The 22,860-nt window shown below is 33.3% G+C and overlaps 1 protein-coding gene across 7 annotated transcripts in view; it reads left to right on the forward strand.

The window, feature by feature from the left end:
* LOC119632037 (LIM and SH3 domain protein Lasp) overlaps positions 1 to 16,497 on the forward strand; it is a 78,789-nt gene extending 62,292 nt beyond the window's left edge. The window contains exons 4-9 of one of the 7 annotated variants that reach the window (XM_038024713.1): positions 8,569 to 8,701; positions 9,448 to 9,583; positions 12,864 to 13,700; positions 14,493 to 14,713; positions 15,899 to 16,117; positions 16,182 to 16,497. In XM_038024713.1, coding sequence (XP_037880641.1) covers positions 8,569 to 8,701; positions 9,448 to 9,583; positions 12,864 to 13,700; positions 14,493 to 14,713; positions 15,899 to 16,078 — 1,507 coding nt within the window. In that variant the 3' untranslated portion in view covers positions 16,079 to 16,117; positions 16,182 to 16,497. Of the gene's footprint in view, positions 1 to 8,568; positions 8,702 to 9,447; positions 9,584 to 12,863; positions 13,701 to 13,913; positions 14,429 to 14,492; positions 14,714 to 15,898 lie in introns of those variants that run through there. The other 6 variants (XM_038024715.1, XM_038024714.1, XM_038024717.1 and 3 more) reach the window with 6 other exon arrangements.
* The last annotated feature ends 6,363 nt before the right edge of the window (positions 16,498 to 22,860 follow it).

Genomic DNA, 22,860 nt, shown 5'->3' on the forward strand with positions numbered 1-22,860 from the left:
GAAACTAACTTGAAGGAAAGCAGTAAAAAATAAAGATTCATTTTTAGTGATAACAACTCTTTGAATAAGTAGAGTATAATCCGCCTGAGTGGCCGAGTAGGCAAGAATCGCGACTAGCAACTCAGTGGTCGTGGGATCAAAGATGCTAGTGCTTTAAGACTAAGTTAGTCTTAGAATTCATTCTCTGGCTAAATTTATAATAGTAATAATAATAAGTAAAATAACAAGTATAAGTGGTTGTGGAGGATATTAAGCAAACATTATTTTATGTCATTGCGATAAACAAATAAGTTTAAAAAAAAAAAAAAAAAAAAATACAAAAAAGTGTACCATCGTTTCTCTTGATCACGTATGTGTATACATACATGTAGGGGGCAGATATAGAAAGTGCAAAATATAAGTGGGAAAAAGAAAAATATTCATATTTGCTGCCAGCATATTATCACTCAAAGCTCGAGTAGTAGCAAAAATTTTTATATGCTTAAATCTTCTCAACATTACTAGTCTTGTATCGTTTAGGAAACACTAAATCCTTCAGAAGGGCAAAATCGTTCAGAACAAGCTATATCGTAACGATCTTCATAATTGGGCTCAGTACTTTTTATACGAGTTTGTGTTAATAGGAAGCAAAAGAAAAAAAAGGCACATTTTTCATAAAGCATAACAACGCATAAGTGAACGAAAATTCCGCATATAGTGATTTGAGTTTTCATGAAAGAGCGAAAGCCAAGTACACATTTTACCTTGCTCATGCAGGTGACAATTGTCGAAAAGATTAAGACGGATTAGTAGAGCACTTGGCGAAAAAGGCGTAGGCATCTTCCGTCTGTGAACATGACTTAATTAGTGAAATTTTGCATTAAATATAATAACAGAGACCGTTAAAATTTTTTGCGACTAAATTAAATTTGTTATAGAGGGATGGATAGATGTCGCAAACCTACCCTCATATTCCTTTTTATGAGGAATACATGCTATGCACTTAACAGCAAATCTATGTTAAATCTACGTGCAGACGAAAATAGAGCGAATATTGTAACTGAAATGGCAAACGAGTGCAAGCAAAAGTAATTTATTAAGTGCTGCTTGTGTATCGTTATGCTAATATAATTTAAAAACGAATTTTTCGATGGAAAGTAAAAAGTAAAAGAATATAGTCGCTTAGGACCAAACTTGTTTACTCGAAACCCGGACTTTCTCATCGACCTTTGCTACGATCCAGCTGTCCTTTTCTCTTGTTGGCTTGCTGGGGTTCCTCCCTGAATAGGGGAGTATTTTTCGAGGCTTCCCCCCAACTACTGCTTATGCTATCGGAATTATATTCGAGGAAATTTTGTTGGGAACATATGTTTTATTACTCGTTTACACTACTACACTACACTATTACTCGTTAACACTATCATATGTAAAACCAAATTTATGATGTAAAGCCAAAATTATGAGAAAAGTGAGTAAATAAATAAGATGTATAAAAAAATCATAAGTCAGTTTTGGAAAAATCTCTCTCTTCCATGACACATCTACAACAGGAGGGTATTTGAACATGATGGGTTATCACATCACCATACATTGTCACAAGGACTTTTTCAATAAAATGTTGTTTACACATTGCGGTGAAGCCGTTGGGTAAATTTGATGCTTCATAGTAGCATTGTTCGCCTTCGGGTCTGAAAATCATTTACAAATTTTAATCAAAAAACCTTCGCTAGCAATTGTGTGGTTGCAATAAAACTTACTCGCACTCTTCTTCAATACGTAATTCTTGCTTGTACTGTTCGTTATTAACTATGAAAAGCGAACCGTAATTTGTATGCGTAGTTTCTTTATAAATAATTTTGTAACGACTGTTACAGATGGCTTCTTTATAAGGCAGCATCCTTTTTTCAATTTCATCCGCAACGCGATTTTTGTCTGTAAGCATTTTCAACTTTGGATATTTGCTTTCAAACAATTTTACAAATTTATCCAATTTCGGATAATTGGACACTTTTGTACAAAATTGTTGCTCCCATTCCATTCCAGGCATTCGAAAGCATCAACAGTTTCTTCTTGAATTCTGATTGCTTCTTTGTTCGGAAATACCGTTATGTATGAAGTCTAAACGAAATAAGTGCCGAACATTAATATCCGATATGCGATGGAAAATGTCATTAAAAGAACAAAACATTAAACAAAACTAAGCCTTCTGTTGCGTTTGATATATTAATATTAAATATGGCTCTAATTTCTTCAACGTAATTCCAATATAACTCGTCTACGAAATTCGATGTATTCGAATCCTGTAAAAAAGAAAAACAATCAAAAATTAATTAATTTCGTCTTTTAAGTCTTGTGGTTATGTTTCATTCCAGGTAAAGGTCCATATCTATTACAATTCATGAATACATTTAAGATGTATGCTTACTGTTAACAGTAGGTCTTCATAAGAGTGTTGTGTGACTTAACAACTGTTAAGTATACATACCGAACAAAGGTTGAAGATTAGAAAAGAAGTTAACAGTAATTCTGTAAACATTTTTTGATTTCTTTATTTCTGTTTTATTTTCATCGAATCTAACACCAACGAGCTTCAAGTTTTCTTTAACACTAAACATGTATTTATAGCTATGCTACTAAATGAATGCATATAATATACCTGCACAAGCATTACATTGGATAGGAAGCGGGAAAATCAAACACCACTACATTATTGAAGAGGTCTATATATATCAAAGCTACCTAAATCTGCTGGAAACAAAATTTTCCAAATTTTGGAAAGCATCTATTTTCAAAGACTGACCTGAAGCGTACATTTAGTAATGACACCTTATGCAGCCGCTGATTCATGAAAAATGTAATAAAAACAACTATCGTTTAAGGGAGTTTTAGCCGACAAGAGGATTAGCACTTTCTTGAAAGTTGACGGGGAAAAGATTTAACTATCTCCTCAAAATCTATAGAGAAATAATGAACAGAAAAATGTCTTAAAACGCGTTTTAGGCCGAAATTCGAGTTGACAATAACAAACTTCCAAAGTTTCAATGCAAGCGACGTTTGCAATGAAAAGAATCATGATTAAGAAAATGAAAACTCTATGATAATGTCCACCACCTCGCCTCTTGAAAACGTAAACATAATTCACTTTAACGATGCCTGCGAAGGAAGTAAAGACTGCAAAATATAGATGCATGTGGCAAATTGTACCTTTTACATAATATTTTTATCCATTTTTTCAGCGTCTAAGATATTTCAGCCAAATTGAAAATGCAATCGCGATTTGAACAAAGCAAAGTTTAAACGCAATATATTTCTAGTGATCGGGAATATATGCGACTATTAACCAAGTTTCCAAAGCATTTCTTGATAACTTACGATCTATTTTATAGATTTGGTACATCCTTTACCGAAGCTATGTATGATTTTCAAAACTTAACTTATTCATGCGCAAAGATGAGATAAGTTATTCAAACGATGCTATATATTCATACAGTATGTCCGTCCATAATAATAGAAAAAAAAAGTTATTACGTCAACCTTGCAAAAGGCGTGGAAGTCTTCCGTTTGTGAACATGACTTAAAGGGACGGATAGATGACGTATACTCATACATGCTATTCACATAACAGCAAACCTATTTAATGGCAAACAAGTGCAAGGAAAAGTAAGCTTAAAACGGCATTATCCGCGTAAGCCAATGCGGGATTTAAAGTTTTACTATGATAGAAAGACCAATTGACACAAAACGCGATCCACTTCTCAATTGCAAACGATATTTTGTATCTTTTGCAATATTAGTGAAAAAATTGACGAAAAATACTCTCTCACATCAGAAAAGCATGATCTTTTGCAATGTTCAAATTTCAGGGTACTAAAGTACGAAGTACTCGAATTCTCATTCACAGTCTTGTGGATGTAATTCTTGCATTCTGACGCGGGAAAGGTTTACTTCCATCAAATGATAAAAGAGTAGTAACCGGGCAGAGAGAGAGAGAGAGAGAGAGATTTCGAACACTTTCGAAAATGTATATCGAACTTGGAGGTGTTTATATAAAATAACAGGGATGGGATAACAAAGGTAATCGTGATCGTGTCCCCCCTCACATACATACATACACTCATTCAATTCATTCATTCAGGCTGACTTAATATATTATTTTAAGTATTTACTAAAAGATTTTATTTCATAAATAAATTATGACTCAGCGCAAAGTAAATGCAACTCGTAAGTTTTGCGCGAATCTATTGTTGTTCTTAGTCTCTTAGGATGGGACACCTATTATACTAACTCTTGAAAACTACGGCATTATTGCAGGCAAAGAATTATAGTTAGTTTTCTGCTTTTTCTTTCTCAATCCTGCAAGCATAGTGCATAGTTCGGGCAGGTGTGAAATCTTGTACTTTGTTCATCTTCTTGTATCTCCTTTTAAGTTTTCCGCAAAGAAATGAAATATTTTTGTTACTTTTTCTTTGCTTTGTTTGCCCACATTATGGCCGAAGGAAGTTGAAGTGCTTTGTTTATTGCTATCTTCAGCTCTCATACACGCTCATACACGTCTGATAATTGGCGAATTTGTACTTCTTTGGCCTTCCTTTTGTAAGTTTATTTACCCGAATAGAAAATACATCATAGAATACAAAGTATAAATAGCACATGTTGGGGGGAGGGGAACCAAACACCTTGACATTTTGAACAAAAAAAAAAAAACAAAAAAATAAATAAATAAATAATTTTCTTTAATTTTTAGTTAACAACTCGTTCGTCTTAAGCCGGGTTTCTCTCACTTTTTCATTTTCACCAGATGTCTTAATTGTGTACAGATACATATGTGAAAACAAACATTATTCACTCCATTGCACTAATTGGTTGACTATTATTGCAATTGTATTCGCTAAAATGCATCGTGTGTTGATGTCATGCAAATGAAGAAAAAACAACGTCTTCGTTTATATTTAAATGACTGACGTCTTATTCGAATGAATAGAAAGACGTAAAGTAACAGCTGTACCTACGCTGTATCTTCAGATCCCCCAGTCAGTCATGCAATCAATGCTCCCTGTATTGTATATATTATACAGTATCGAATGTTAGATCATAGTCAACAACGATAGTATATACGAGTCTAGTACATGCCCGTTCTATCATTACCTCTTCCTTGCCAGATGATCCGTCATTACTCATCAAAGAATTTTAGTCACGTTAATCTATTACTGTTATTATTATTCGACGGTCCAACCAACTAAAGCGAATATAATGGGCATCCGACTGAATAGATCCAAACTAACCTACACAAGTAGACAAAATATATGTTAGATACATAAATAAATGGATTTACAAATAAGTTCATAATTAAGAAATGATGCAACAATAGAACCAAACCGTGCTGTCATTGATGAGTCATTGTGAAAGAGGTACACAGATACAGGGAAAAAAATATAAGTAAGAGAAGTTCTAGTTCGGTGGAGGGTAAAATTTTCAATTTCACAATATATCGCAATATAATGATAATAACAATCTGTATAATAATAATATTTATAAACCGTTATGTCATCACTTGTGAAATTTCTCTGCCTCAGCTTTATACCGTCAAGGCATCAGAGAACGAAACTAATCGTAGGGACGGATCGGACAGTGAATGCCCGATTGACTATGTCGTAATGGAAGACAACAATCTTTCTATTGATCCATTCTGATCAGATTTTGTTGAAACCGTTACAGTGATCTTGTTGTTTATAGACAATAGACATTCAAATCCATCGCTTGATCAAGTGTTAGAATATGACAAAGTATAATTCCTTTTCGGCTAAAGCGAGGCATTAATCCTAGCTTTGAAATCGGTTTTGGTGGTGGTGGTACATCCTCTCTTTAATCATGATCCCTCTTGAATGGCATTACCGTGTTTTATTTATTTCAGTAACCCGACTATCGTTAGCTGGTAGTTGAGATAGCAAGCACAATCTAGCGGCAAATATATCATATGCCTTTATAGGGCCGTCCATTTTTGTGGTTCCGAAATAAAACACACTACTGCATAAAATTTTGTGGAGTACAATACACGCATACAGTAGTATAGCGTAGAGAAATTGTTAAAAACATATTTTCGATGAACCCATAGTAAGTTCGCATGTGAAATGAAGCTCACATTTTCTTAAATGGGGAATTTTTGATCCTTTAGCGAAAGAAAAACCGATCTACTGTCCCTAAAAGACTTGTACGTGCATAAAAATTAATTTTGAGTGTGGTTTGTCTTAAACATGAAGATGACAACATGGCAGCTACCAAAATGTTGGAACATGCCATGCATGCCGTGGCAAAATCAGTTTATTGGGAGAAAAATTCAATTAGCGTATAAACTGCAAAAATTCCAGTATGAGCTTACCATGAAGGTCGTGCGCTATAATCTTATTGAGCTTTTTACTTTGAGGTTACGTTGAAGCATTGTCCCACTCCAAAAAACCACAAACTCTCAACGATCTTATTCATTAAGATTATTCGCGTTATTGATAAAATAAGCGCAGATCTATATATATGTTGGAGTGGCTTCTCAAACATTGAATGAGCTCGGCAGGCACAATAGTGTGTACCTGATTTTCGCGTGTTGAGGACAATGAAAGGGTTGACTACCAGGCTAACAGGGGAGCCCCAGAGGCCATGTACGTCCTAACAAAGTTCTGTAGTCACATTAATAAGCTGGTATTGGGATGGGCATAAAATAAAGCGGACTGCCGATGGAAGCAATGTGCAGGACAGCGACAAGTAAGAAGATTCAGGACGCACACACTACTGGAATTAAGGAGTAGCGACCTACGTTTAGTCATCGGCTTCTACGGGTCATAATTCCCTCAGGTACCTTCTGAAAAACATGGGTATGTTTGATACCGATTCATGCCGATTCTACCAAGTGGAGAATGCGTCCGCACTAGCTTAATATATCCTGTATTACAAATGGCGTAGGGTGTAAAATCATCAGATCATATCATAATAACAGCACATGCTCGGTACCTTAGTAAAGAAAGTCCTTTCTGCATAGTATATCCTAACTGAAGATGAAAAGTGGATTTATTCTAAAAAATTGAAATCACGTACTATTCACATCAACAGCGAGGCTGAATGATGTTCTGCGTTTGGTGGGACCAGAAGCGGAATATGCGGTCTCTTGTTACCTGCTAAGGTTCGGTGACGCAATTAAGATCAAATACACTATCAAGAAGAATTAATTAACCGATTTAAAATCTTCGATCTGTCCGTCCATTCATACAGCAAAACCGGTCCAAAATACGCTGCAACCGCTTAACTGGAAAATGTTAACCCGCATGGTTTACGCACCAAAGTTCATTCTTTCCGATTACTACTTGCTGGAACCGATGGGACACGCATTTGCTGAGCATGACAAAATGGCCTGATGTTTGCCGTAAAAGAGAAAAAAAAATTTTTTTTTTGACGTGTCATTCATTTAGTAATTGCGAAGAAAAGTGGGAAAAATGGATGGACTATCGATGAACGATAGCAATAAACGTGCATTTTTTATATAAAATATCGCGTTTCACTATGCACGTTACAAAACCCAGTATGTCCTTATCGGTTGTACTATGTGACATTGTGACTAAAGAAAGTAGTCTGGCTGTAAGGTATCGACGACTGCGTTTTGGAAACTTGGACGCAAAAAAACCATGACGTATAACGAACAATTGATGCTTTGTAGTTGCACATCGCAAATAACTATTCTGCAAAAGTTAAGTGAACCATTAATATCGGTGATGAGTCCTGAGAATGTCTATGACCGGCCGTAGTGTCTTGTTCCAAGGTAAAGAAACTGCCGAAAAAAGCGTTAATGCGGTGACTGAGGCAGTCAAACCGATCATTAAAGGAAAAGCTGCTGCATTACGATGACACCACACCGCCAGCCTTATATTTTAAAGGCCGTAGTGGAAACATTTGCGACGCTAAACTGGAATGTTCTAGTGCCTTCGCTGTATTCATCAGAAGTTGCTTTTCCCAATTAACAAAATTTTCAAACCACAATTTATTTGTTATCTGCCCCCAAATAAGGCTCCTATTGTTATGATTCCAAAAACCGGTTCTCTTTGTAGTTTGTGTCAGTCCGGCATGAATTTCCTATTCTGTCATAAAGATAATAAAAAAAAATAAAAAAAATAAATAAAAAAACAACAAAAATATGTTGCTACAGATGGGGGCATTACTTTGTTATTCTCTTGAAATGACGATGTAAAAAACATTAAAAAAAATAAATAAATAAAAAAAAATAAAAATTAAAAATCAATAAACATAATAAGTAATAAGTTAAGGAAATTAATATTTGATTGATATTAGAAAAAAATATACCAAAATGGAACTCTCCACTGATACGTAACGTAAGGGTACTACTATGGATGTGTGTGTTTACAATTTTATATAAGAAAATTTTCTAAACACAGCTTTTTATATTATTTTTTAATTATTTTATTTTTATTTATTTTTTTTAATTTCTATATATATATATATATATATATATATATATTAACACAAATAAAATTTACAATGAAAATATTACATTGATCAGTGCATCGCTCATCAATTTATGCTTCATTACAGACACATTCCAAAGGCCAAAGCCACAGTCATAGCGGATACGCCCGAATTGAAGAGAATAGCGGAGAATACAAAAATTCAATCGAATGTAAAATATCATGAAGATTTCGAAAAGGCTAAGGGCAAATTTACACAGGTCAGTTACACTAAGTCAGTTATGTAGCCACAAAAAGTATAATAACATCAAAATAGCGAGAACACTATAGGGGCTCGCTAGCCGAATCTGTTATACCCACCACCAAAACGACGTGAAACGGGGGGGAGGGAAATGTGACGTACCTTAAGATTACTTTTTCTCCGATCGCACCGATTTTTCCGCTTACAATCGTTTGATGATATTATAGTTAATATTTACCCATAATGCAATGTGTTTTGAAATAGTTATGAATGACGGGGCGTCGATTTATCATTTCTTATCATTTTCAATAAGCATATTACCTCCTAGCATGCACTTAAATCCATGCATTAAATTTCGACATTCCATCTGAATTTTTATACATTGACCAGGTGACAAAAACAGAATGACGAAATTAATATACTTCAAAAATGCTGTATGGTGGATATAAAATGCATGTAGACACAAACACACACACATATATATATATAAATATATATATATATATATATGTATATATGTATATGTTGTGTGTTTGGTAAATGTAGCAAGCACAATAGGCGTTACTGCAATATTTTAACATATAAATCTCTTTATGCTTTGGTATTTGCGTATAGATTTATGTGTATGTATATATATACATGTATATGTTAATGCTTTAGGGAAAATATGCTGAATATTTTCATAAAATATTTTCATAAAAGGTTCTCCTTTTTCCAATTTTTTTTATTCATTTTTTGTTACATACATTGCGGTGTCACTGACAGGTCGCCGATGATCCCGAAACATTACGTATTAAACAGAATACAAAAATTATTTCAAATGTAGCCTATCATGGCGATTTAGAGAAGAAGGCAAAAATGGAGAAGCAACGTGGTGCCGCTGAAATATCCGACATAAAAGGTGAGTATTGATCATCTTTGTTTGCAGTGGATTCAGCAACGCAAGATGTTTGAGGCAATTAGTGTAAAAAGATTTTCTCTCCTCTTTCACATTTTTCCTAATAATTTAAAAATCAGTTTAGCAACTTTTTATGGAAGAGGACACTGTGTATATTTATGTATGTGCGTATGTAAAAAATGTGTGTATGAATCAGGGTATATATATACCCTGTATGGTACCATATATACATATATATATGCCATATATATACCAGCATATACATATATATATATATATATATATATATATATATATATTGCAGCTAACTCTCAATCTAACCGTTTGTTTATGAGCGCGTGTATGCCTTAACCGTGTTATTGTAGGAATTTCCAAACTTTTGAAAAGTTTATCTTTAATTTTTTTTAGTGATAAATTTCTATACTTTTTTTTTCTATGTTTCTTATTTCAACATATTTGTATACTAATTAAAACTTAGAACAAACAAATTTTGAGCTGAACATGTTGTTGCAGAAGAAATACACAGATTTAGTTATCAGCAGTGTTGCCAACTCGTGGAGACGACAAATAGCTAAGTTTGGTAAAATCGGAAGAAAGTAATTTTAATTTTTTTTTTTTTTCTTTGTGCTTTATTTGAGCAAATTTTTCGATATGCAAAATTTGAAATAAATATTTTTAATTTTTTTTTTTTTTTTTGCGGAAATGCACCACAAAGTAATGCTCAACAAAAAGCACGCGCATTTTACAATATTTTTCCTTCTGAATTTTTCGATATCATCGTATGAAGCATAGCTTTGGATTTCTCATGAAGAGCGCCCGCCCTCCTTTTACAACCTTACAACCTTTGTCTCCTTTTATATGGCTGTAATGCGGAGAATTTTCAATTTCCCATTTGCTATAAGCAGATTCACGCCTACGCATTTCGTTCGATCGACAACACGTTCTCTTACTGCTTACATATCTAAGTATATTTAGCACGCGTACGTCGTGAAGTGTAATCAATTTTTTTCCATCTTTCAAGAAAAAACATTTCTGTTCGATCGATTGTACGGAGCTCAACGAAAGCTAAATTTGCAGGCAAATTATAAAAAAAAAGCTCTTTTAAGAAAACATCGTATCTTTAAAAATCATTAAAAGCCAGGCATGATTAATGTTCAGAAATTAAGCAAGGAATCGTTTTAAATGTGATCGAACTTGAATGATTTCTTCTAAAATATCAATCAACCTTTTGATCAAGTCTTATAAAAATTAGAAAATTGAAAAGTTTACCGCTTTACAAAATGGCAAAATGATTGTGAAATTGTAAAATATTTCATTAATTATGCATGCGTTAACCGATCGGAACCATTTCTCCTCTTACTGAAACTTTTTTAGCTGAATTTTATCAAAAACTGAGAGAAGGATGGACAGAGTGACGGACATAACTAAATTCCCTCAAAACCCAAAAGTAAAAATATTGCAGTAGGCCACGGCCCACCATTAAATATCGTACACGCCGCTTCGTCTAATATAATTGTTCGTATAATGGCTTTTCCAAAATCACGCGTTCAATGGACAAATGCTCGAAAAAGGGGTCCGATCTAAATCATTTTCAAAGGCGTTGGTCTTTGGGCCAAAACACGTCGGTGTAAGGAAATTTCATTAAAATATTTTAAAAATTGCGATCTGCAGGTTGAACAGAAGAATACACGAACAGACAGACAGATAAGCTTAGATTGATTTAGAAAATGATTCATGAAGATGATGGGTCTATTTCAAGTCCTCCTGTGTGTTGTATAGAAGTGCACCTAGTACAACAAGTGCTATAAGATATAAAAAACTTAAATCCAAATCATGGCATCAGCAAATTTAAGTTTCAATGTGTTGATGGCCCCCCCCCCACAAATCCTCCACCATGTTCTCTTCGAATGGGACATCGAAAGCTTATCTCACTTCTTGATTTTGAAGTTTATTTTTATCCCATACATATTTAGGATTAATTAGAATATTTTGGAAAACCGATGGGCTATGAAAAGATTCGGTTCGAAACGAAAAAATAAGCTCTCTTTTTTGTTCTGATTTTTACGGAGCCTGGTTGACAATATAACTTAAAATCTTTGGATCTGCGTTGAAGTGTAGGGTAGAAGAGAAGTTTGCTTTTCTTTGTCAAAGGGTAATTTAAACCTCATCGCTAAATGCCTTAGGCATCGAACACTGTTAATTCTCTGGCCACTTAGAGAGGACGACTTCAGGGGAGAGGCATTTAAGTGAATTTTTCCAATTTATACCAGAATTAGTATCTTGATTATTACACTAGTTTTAATTTATTTGCAATATATTTTTTTATTTTTTATTCTTTTTATTTAATTTCTGTGTTCACTAAATTCTTTGTTTTCTGATTTTGCACATTTTTTTTTTTTTAATTTTTTATGTTTTCTTATACTATTTTCTAACCCAAATATTTACCATTTTGTGTGTGTATCGCTTATATTCATTTTCATCGCATATCAATATCAACAACAACCACAATACAATACAATCATCATCCACCACTTGAAAACTAAACGAATAATTGCTCTCCATATAATTATGAATTACACAACACTTGATTGAATGTTGCTTGAAAATAAACTGTATCACACATCATCATTCTCTACGTATACTGTCTTCCTTACACGCCCCATCCCTACTATCAAAAAAAAAAAAAAATAAATAAATAAAAAACAAAAAAAAATTCAAAAATTAGATGAATCGGAATATTTTTCTAAACAATTGGCAGCTGAGCAATTTTCACAGTACGCACCACAGACACGAACATATTCGCCTCTGCCACCGCAGCAGATATCACCAACGTTACTACTAACTACACAACAGCAACACCAGCACCACCAACATTATCAACAACAACAACAACAACAACAACACTATCAGGCACACAGTCACCAGCAATTAGAACAACAACAGCAGCCAATGCCACCACCACCAGTACAACATCAACAACAAAACACGGCTCACATAGTACCAAGTAATAGTCAGACGGGCAATACACAACATATGCTTTATCACCAACAACAACAACAACCTTTTAATAACAAACAGCAACAACAATTACAATTCATGCAACCTTCACATACACAACAGCAACAATTTATACAACACGAACAACAATATCAGCAACAACACTATCAACAGCCTCAAATAGTACGCCAACAGCAACAACAACAACAACAACAACAACAGCAGCAACACCATCATAACGCACTATTGATTAAACAAACATCTAATTTGTATCCTAATTCCGCAGCCAACGTCAATCAATCCATAACGCACCAGCAACAGCAAGCGCAGCAACAATCACAGTCAGCATATCAGCAGCCCAATAATAGTTATAATCAGTTGCGTTCAGCCATTTTACAGAGTGCCCATCATCCGACCGGAGGGTCGAACATAGATCCCGCATTACCGTCATCAACAGCAGCGACAGTTAGTTCATATGCTTACGATCAATACGACAATAGTTACGCTAGACCATCATTTCAGCAAAATAATAATAATAATAATAGCAATGTCACAAATAGTACTACCACTAGTAGTAATGTTGCGGCGTCTTCCACTGGCTATCAACCACCGGAAAAGCAATCGTTTGTTGTTGGAGGCAGTAGTGGAAGCGGCGGCGGCTATCCTATTAATTCCAACAATTCTTATTCCACACAACAATTATTTGCTAGCACCAATTACAATAGTTACCCATCATCGGCCACCACATTACCTCCATCGCCACGATCTTCATTTGGTGTCGTCGGTCTCGCTAGTAACGGTCATAATACTCATCATACCATTAACGGCGTCGGGGCAATCGGTATGCAACACTTACAGCAACAACAACAACAACAACAACAACAACATCAGAATCAAAATCAACATCAACATCAACATCAACAACAGCAGCAGCAAACATCCGTTTCATCATCGTCGTCGGTGGGTATTGTTACTATGAACGGTAGTGGTCCACAGTCTGTATCGGCCGGTAATATCGGTAAAATAGCCGATTACGACCCACTTACGGATGGACCACGTCCATTACCCAATACCGCTAGACAGAGCACGACACTCATTTACAGCTCTGATAATCGCAGCAATGGTAAGTAGTAAGAAGAAGCAAAAAGAGCACGATTGCCTAAAACCAATTTTCATTCAAATGTTTTTGTTGTTTGTCATCGTTTTCAAAAAATCTCTGTACGTTTAAAAGTCATACTGTATGTAAAACCAATTGTTGTTGTTGCTTCTTAAAGTTTTCTTTTTTTTTTTAAATTTCTCATTTTCCGTTTTATTTCAATTTCACATTACACTGAAGAGAGTAAGCAAACAGCAGCTATATAAGAGAGAAACCCTAAAAAAACTTTTCATTCGCACGGACCGGATCCGTCTAACTGCTGCTGGAAGTTTAATAGTAAAAGTGCTTTGAGAGTCAGTCAAATAAACTAAACTTAACTATCTTTTGATGAATTTTTAGCCTTTTAAGAATGTTCCAAGTAGGCGAGAAGTAGGCACACGACATATAATAGTAGTCAGCGTAATACTGTACGATGGGTGCTCTGAAGAAGAGAAGGTACATTTGCAATTTATCCAATATCGAAAAATAGGACAACACGACACCCGGCCATATGAGATTGAAATTTAAGACAACATCAACCGGCTCCAGCATTAGTAAACCTATAATAGGTGGGGAGGGAGGAGTAGAGAGTTGTTCGACTATAAAACTTACTTACACTTGCCTATTAAATGAAAACTCTTTTGTTTTTCTTTTTGTTTTTTTTTTTTGTTATTTACTTTCGTTATGACTTTTTGCGCGTTGTTTGAAAATTCTTTTGCTTTCTTTTTTTCTCGGAAAATTGTTTTTTGCTTTTTGTTTCTTGCAACGCTTTGTTAATAGTTAATAATGCTTATCCGAAACGTATCGGTTCTGTGGCTGATATTGATCCAGTTAACGGTATTTATGGTTCATTGGTAGCTGAACAACAAGCAGCCGTACAGCAGCAGCAACAGCAACAACAACAAAAACAACAATATTATCAACAAGTACAGCAACAAACATCACCGCAAGCTCAGCGTTCGAATCATAATCTACAACAAAAGCAATCTAAATCAAGTGTGGTAAGTTTTAAAAGTCAACCGCAAACAAAAAGAAATCTCTTCTCCAGCAGACTTTTGCAATTTATGCAATGCACTAGAATCGAGAATGCTCTCTTCAAAAGCAAAGCTAACGAACTTTCCCAACTGACCTTGACGGCTGTTAACTTTAGGGGCTTATTGCCTGTAAATTAATTTTGTGCTTTTTTTCTTTCTTTTTTTTTTTTTTTGTTGGAAACGTGATTAGTACGAGACGAGACAGCACATTGCCGAAAGACCGTCAAATGGTTGAAGACATGTTTATAATTGGGTCGGGGTTCAAGTTAGTTAGCCATTAAAGAGAATATCGACAGAATCGCATGACCGATGCTAAAGTATCATTATTGAAATTTTAGGGAAACGGTTCATTATGATATGATGATGCTCCCATGTAATAAATTCAAAGATGCTCGAAACGTGTTCGAAAAATGTAATTCTTATTCAACATCCTTCACACAACAACACATTCTGAGATCACATGGAATTTATGCCAATAATTCATCAGCGACATTAGAGGAGGGCGTCTTCAAAAAGAAACGTTCGCGATCTGATTGCTGAAGTTAAACAAAATGATGTGAATTATCTTCCTATGGAAGCCAATTGTAGATAATCTAAGATCTAGCTTATATCGGTTAGTGCATTACGATAACCCACTTACTATGATCTTGAGTACGAGTTGAGTTTCTGATCAAAACGTCTAATCTAATGCTTTCCGTGCAGGTTACGATTTATTTTTAATGCTAGTCGAATAAAAAGCTGAAAAATTTGGGCTGGCCATTGTCAAATGTCCATTCATTTAAATACAAACCATTTCGAATCTAAAGAGATCGTTTTCCATCATTTTTCGCACGTTTTTTGACATTCGTAATAATTGTTCGGTTTAGATGAACAGACTTAAAATGAATTTGTAGACAAAAGGTGCTCATTAATAATTGAAATTATGGATGGGATTGTATGTATGTACGAGATGTATTTTAGATCTTGAAGAAATTTTACCCTTCACTCTAATAGAGGACAATATTTTTTCTCATTAATACATATATATTATATATATATATATTGTATACAATATACATGTATATACACGCAGTGAAAATAGAAAGTAAATTTAAAAAATCGATTTTTATGTGAGCTTTTCATTTTTTGTTTTTTTCTTTTATCTATTTACAGCGGGTCTATCGGGCTCTGTATGATTATGAAGCGCAAGATATTGACGAGGTCAGTTTTCGTGAGGGTGATATCATATTTGAAGTGGAGGCGATTGATTCTGGATGGATGACTGGCCGTGTAGAGCGTACCGGTAAAACTGGCATGCTGCCCGCCAACTATGTCGAACAAGCGGTTATATAATAGGGAATGCTTTATTATTGTTGTTGTCATCAATTTGTTGTAATACTGATTTTATGTCTCTATTTAGCATTCATCTTTATTTACTTTCTACGATTATTTTTAGACGATAACAGTAATCGAAATCGCATTGTAAGCAATATCTATTCACATCACACACACAATAGCAATCTCGGCCATAATACAAAATATCAATTGTATCCGCAACAGAACAACATTGATCCGCTGTTAGCGAACAAAGAGCCAGATCGACCGCAAGAGCAAGATTTTTATTATTATTTCAATCATGTGTTTTAAGCACATGAACACACACACATATTTCTATATATAAATACAATCAATGAAAAAGCGAAAGTTTTGATCGAAAAAGAGAATCCAAATTCGTTCTGACCAACACTCCCGCGGAACTCTTTCTATAAAAAGAAAAAAAAGGAAAAAAAATAGTAAGTCTTTCATTCTCTTTCTCGCTCTCTCTCCCTCTCGTGCTCTCTCGCTCTCTCTGTCTCTCTCTCTCGCTCTCTCTCTCTCTCTCTCTCTCTCTCTCTCTCTCTCTCCGCGTCTCTTTCTCTCTATCACTTTGACCATCTTTTTCTATCCCTCCTGACCATCTTTTTCTATCTCTCTCTCTTCTTTCTTTCTTTCTTTCTTTCTATCTGTCTCTTGGCCACACTTCCTCTTTTTCTTTCCCTACATACATAAGGATTTGTTTTTTTTATAATTGTTTTGAAAACAGTTCATTTTTTGTTAAATTTTCATAGAAATCAATTTTTAAATTATATAAACATTATGAAAAACGAAAAAAAAGAATGAGAAACAAACGGAATAATATCGAATTCCTCGATAAAATCACAGCAGCTAATATAATTTTATAAAAATTGAAAAAAAAAAAATGAAAAATTGAAATTGAAATATTCATAACGAGTCCAGAATTCGGCTTAAACCGAATCTTATCATATACACCACCACCACTAATATTAACAATAAAATGAAAAGAAAGAAAAATTTATAAATGAATCCGAATCGAAGAAACGGATGATACATCCTTTCGTTAATATTATATTCTTACTCTTTAATGAAACATATTTATCCCGTATCTGTATCACTAATATAGCGCGTTTTCGTACTCTAATCGATACGTGCGGTTACGTAGATATCTCTTATATCTACGCGTCGGTAAACATGTGAGGGCAAGAAATACGAGTGTAATAATTGATAAGCAAAATTGAAATATGATTTTCATATAAGCAATGATTTCGCAACTATCAAAACTCTCTTTACTAATTCGAAGCAAAAATAAACAAAAAAAAAAACTGAATGCATTTAACTAACTGGTTAGCAGTTAGTAAGGAAAAAAAAGCAAAACCTAACTCGCCTACTGCAGCTTAAAACCAAATCAAAGTTTTCTCTTTTAACAGGAAAATAAAAAAAATTTAATTATGCTTGCATGTATTGGTGGTGGATATGTACATAATACAAATATATACAATATATATAAATACGATAATAACAAAAAAAAAAAAACATTAATAAATATATAAAAAATTGAATTTAAATTATAGAATAATTAACGACGAACCTAAAACTAGTTAATATTATTTATATACTTCTGCACACATTGTGTGTGTGTTCATGTACGTACATAAAAATATACTACTGTTACAACAATTACACATATATGTATAAAACTATAAAGGAATTCAGAAGAATTTTATAAAGAACTTGAAAGAGTTATCCTTATTGGAAAGCACTTTCTTTTTTATTCCCTTTTTTTTTTTTTGTTTCTTTTTTTGTTTTTCTTTCAGAGAAACATATATTTATAATAAATAGATCAAATATTTGTTAGCCTTTTGCAGCAATTTTTTCAATTCGATATATAGAAGATGAATGCATCATCGTAATCATATTAACCTATAACAAAATATCTGAAATAATTGGACTGAATTCAAGACTTGAAAATTTTTTGATAGAAATTTTTTATTTTGATATGGAAAAAAAAAAAAAGAAAAAAACAGCAATTTGACCAAGAGTTAAGATGAAATTTTTGATAACAAAAAAAAAACATTTGCAAAATTCGAATAAGAAAAATATATCATCATTTTATAAGTTGATACAACAGTACATATTTGCAGTTTGTAGACCTTGATATTGATAAATTATTTTCAGGGAGTTCCAAAGTCGAAGCTTCTCATTGAAAGTACATCCAATACGGATATTTTTGTTATCATCGTAATGAGTAGCTTTAATACGCTTGCTTAATTTTAATTAATTTTCGACGAAGAAAAAGAGAAAGAATCGCCATTAATTGAGATTTTAGTTTCATTCAAAAAGTCCCTTTGTTAAAAACACGACAGCCAATTTTACTCTTTGTAAGCACTTTGTATAGCTAGCGAAACGTAGGTGAACGTATGCGTATAACATGCCTGCGTGTTGGGAAAAAACGAAAGCCGTCTTCTCTAATCCGCTTTCCAAAGAAAATCGGGCCCCATATAATTTTATAAAAATTTATACAATTTCAAGATAAGAGTAAAAACTATTGATGATTTCCATACAGTGAAGGAAGGCATTCCATAAGCAGTTAAGGGAGGTGTTTTTTTCTTATGGAGAAATACGTTTGTTTTAAACTTATTATATCTTCGCAATTCAATGCATGGATCAAAATATTTTCATAATGTCACTAGAACAGTGTACAATTCCGCAGCAAAAACGCGCAACTTCTGTCCCTTTACCATTCCAAGAAAGAGTTTTTGCTTTTTCATAATTCCAAGCAATTGATTCGCATTTATTGTTAATTGCATCTATCTTCGATCTCTATAGGGATAGAGGTTAGTGATCGATTAAAGCAAAGAGAACAGAGACGCTAGTTGCATGCCCGAAAAGTTCTCGATTCCAAATAATCAAAAAGTCGATGGATCGTTGATATCATCGTGACTTTCTTATCTTTTTTAAGTTTCCACTTTTTCAGCAGTGCTTGTCCTTTCCGGCAACATATATATGTATGTGCATATAAATATATATATGTGTATCCATTTATATTTGTTTTTTATATGCCAGGTAGTCAACATAGCTTATGTTGACGGTACAACAGATTCTAATTTTCATGGTGTGTAGAAATTCGCTTGCGCTTTTCTGCAACATTTATGTGCAGTTTTATTTGTTTTATATATACCAAGTGGTACCACAAATTCTAATTTTGCCACCGTACAGATATTTTGCTAAATTAAAGTCATCGGCATAAATATAATACCACTCATCAAGATATTGTGCTGAATACTTCAGCTATAGTGTTCTGCAAGCTACTGCCTTTCCCTGAATGCAATTTACAGTTACAGGTGTAACCAATAATCCTGCCTTAGATTCGTATAAGATTATGTTTAAAATTTCATTTGAATTGTAATCAACTCCGCCATAATATCATTCTCTCATCTAACGATAAGTTTTGAGTGAAAGTGTAGAACTTGTTTATTTGGTAGACAATGAAAATGGACGGTTATGAACGGCACACACACGCACGGGCATTGCTCGAAATTCAACGAAAAGCACAAATGCGTGCACATGGCAGATTATGTTGTTCTCATAATGGAAAGGCGATCTTTAGAGATAACTTATTCTCAACATTATCTTAACATTCTCGGGGATAGTTTAGCATCTTGTTTTTGGAAAATAAAAAACAAAAAAAAAAGTAAAATATTATTAAAAGGATAACTGGACTTTCGTTTGTCATAGACAGATTATGAAGGGGCAAAGAGGAAAAGGGACTTACAATGTACGAGAGAAGAGCGTTTGCACAGTGCACTGTTTGATGGGTAATGCTCTCAAAGACACAGATCTAGATAGCGAGCTACTTGGAATTAGTTTTTCTTAGTCGCTGATGAAAATCCGTAAGCAATATTTTGTTTTAGAAAATGTGCGAAAAAAACAAAAGTAAAATAATATTTAAAAATATTTTCTTATTTTACAAATTTAAAAAAAAAAAAAAAAGAAAACGAACTCATTTATTATTTAACGATATATATATATACACATATACATATTAGCGAAAGTCTGTGCTTAAAAAGTCGTCAATAAATAAATCGTAGAAACACACAGAAAAATTATGGAAAGTAAATTAAAAAAATTGAGTTAATATCCCAGATAATAAGGCTTTGAAAACGATTTTTAAAATCGCTTAGAAAGAAAAAAAAAAAAAAAAAAAAAAAAAGGAAACAACACAACCTTTGAAAACCCTAAAGTGCCTTTAATTTGCGGTTTTTTCTTATAAAAATATTTTCTACTTGAAAAAGTAAATAAATTGAAAAAAAAAAAACAACCATATTCGTCTTTGGGACGAATCGTGCATGAATGCCTATCACCATCTTAAGTTGAATTGTACACGGCATAAATGTAAGTACATTCATTAAAAATGAAAAAAAAATAAACAAATACAGTCTTTCTGTTAATTTTGATGAATAAATTTATGGAAAATAAGCCCACTTTTTTTTCGATCTTCCAGCTCTAATCGGTATATTTGTACAGGGGATTAAATCTAGACTTTCGTAGCTGGCAAGGTTGAACTTGATCAAGACGAAAATTGAGTACGGACAACATCATGACTCAACTTGTTAAAAATCTTATGTTAATATATCTACATTTTAATAATGCATTTAGAAAATGAATTAATACAATCAATTTACTCGCAATCAATATATTCTCTATCTGGTGATCGGTATAAAAAGTACTATATAAATATAAGTTAAAATAAAAAGTACATAAACATAAAATAAGATAAGTTTAACTTGCATTTAAAAAGTGAAGAACAAATATTGTATTAAAAAAAAAAAAAAAAATGATACGAGAATGAACGAAAAGGCGAATCTCCAATCTCCGCCATTTAGACATTTGAGAAAACTTAAAAGAAAAGAAAATTCACGAGTGAATTTATATGCACAGTAAACGAGAAAATTGTACTCGCTTAACCGCCTCCACCCACCATCTCGAATAAATTTTTTCTTTTTTTTTGCTCTTTGATTGTCATTAGAGAGAACTCAAGACTTTGTGCCAATCTCATGAGGCATTCAAATGTTTCATTTATAGGCAGTGTATATTATGAATACCATAAGATGACGGTAAAGCTGTGAACGAAGGCAAATTTTAGCGGGAGCAAGTAAAACTATAAGCCTTAAAATGAAAAGCAACTGCGCCCATAAGAACATTTCGATAATGACCCCTATAAGGTATACGAGTAAAAATATATTTTATAATGTTCAGTTTTTCAATTAATTGTTTCAATTATTATGGGCGGCGGCAACTTTTGGAATTTTATTTGGCTTGAATCACGAGAAGCCGTAACGTAACGTAACGAGTCTGATGTTTTTTCTACTCCACGTCTTGCAGACGGCAATGCGCTCGGAATACATGCTTAAGTACATTTTATGTCTGGGTGGTGGATGATGGAGGCAGACATTGGCCATAGGTCCTAACAATTGTTTAGAAAAAAAAAAAAAATAAATAAATAAATAAATAAACAAATAGATCTTATAGGTCTTTCTATATAACGAAAAAAAGAGCGTTTAAAAAATGTTCTTTGTGATTAAATATATGCATACTGCTATAAAAATAAATACATATTTATATGATTATATACATATAATATATTATTAGTCATAAAGCCGAAATTGTTAAATTAAATTATAAAATGAATTAAAAGAATAGTTATATAAATTATTCTCTCCAATTGTTTACCTTTACATTATTTTAAAGTCCTAATAAAATAAAAAAAAACAAAAAAACAAAAAATTAAAAAGGAATATTAAATTTAAAGTTATTTGTAATACGAAACACATAAAACTTAAGAAAAATATCCACTGGCCAAGTATTCATGCATATGTACTTGTAACGTACGCGTTCATCCCGCCCTTGATTTCAATCGAAATAATGCAAAGAATTGTTCGCTCTTATCCGAACTGAATCTTAATTATATTAAACTAACTGGAAGACTCTTGCAAAGAATGATTTTCTCGAAACACTTTCAAATCCCTAAATTCGCTACCATCGTTTTGCATCTGCTCTTGAAGGCGACTGCATATATTTTATATTATACCTCAATTCGCACTTTTTTCGATATTTTCTTTGCAATACCGAATCAATTCTCCCAAAGGTTTTGAACTAGACTAACAAACTAGGAGAGGCTTGTAAGGAGTGATTTTTTGAGACACTTTCAAAATACCAATATCTCATCGTCTTGTATCTGATCCGACCAACATGAAGGCGAATCCACATACTTTATGTTATACCTCAATTTGGACAGTGTTCGATTCTTTCTTTGCAATACTATCTCAATTCGCCCGAAGTTTTCGAAAGTCGGATAAATTTTCTAATCGTTTCGCATACCCTAAGAAGTTTCCAAGATTCTTACTGTTAAATATCCTCATTCTCTATATATAATTGTTGCCTGCATTTCTATTTTCGAAAAGATGAAACTATGATTCACGAAGTAATTGCAGAGAGAGAGTTTCCACAAAGATGTAAAATTCTCCTTGTCCTTCATCCTTCATAATTATAACATTATAAAAACGAAAAATAGTTGTATACATATTTAATAAGGGGAAAGGACGAAGAATGTCATCAATCAATCACGTTGCTTAGGTTATCTACTATGAAATTGTTTGATCTTAAAGCAGATCACATGTTTCCAACAAGAACCCAAAAATACCCCGAAAAATCTTTTTCGCAGAGTTTTAATGATCTCTCTCTCTCTCTCTCTCTATCTATCTATCTATCTATCTATCTATCTATCTATCTATCTATCT

This window comes from Glossina fuscipes, unplaced genomic scaffold (assembly GCF_014805625.2).
Source record: "Glossina fuscipes isolate IAEA_lab_2018 unplaced genomic scaffold, Yale_Gfus_2 1, whole genome shotgun sequence".
Lineage (NCBI taxonomy): Eukaryota > Metazoa > Arthropoda > Insecta > Diptera > Glossinidae > Glossina > Glossina fuscipes.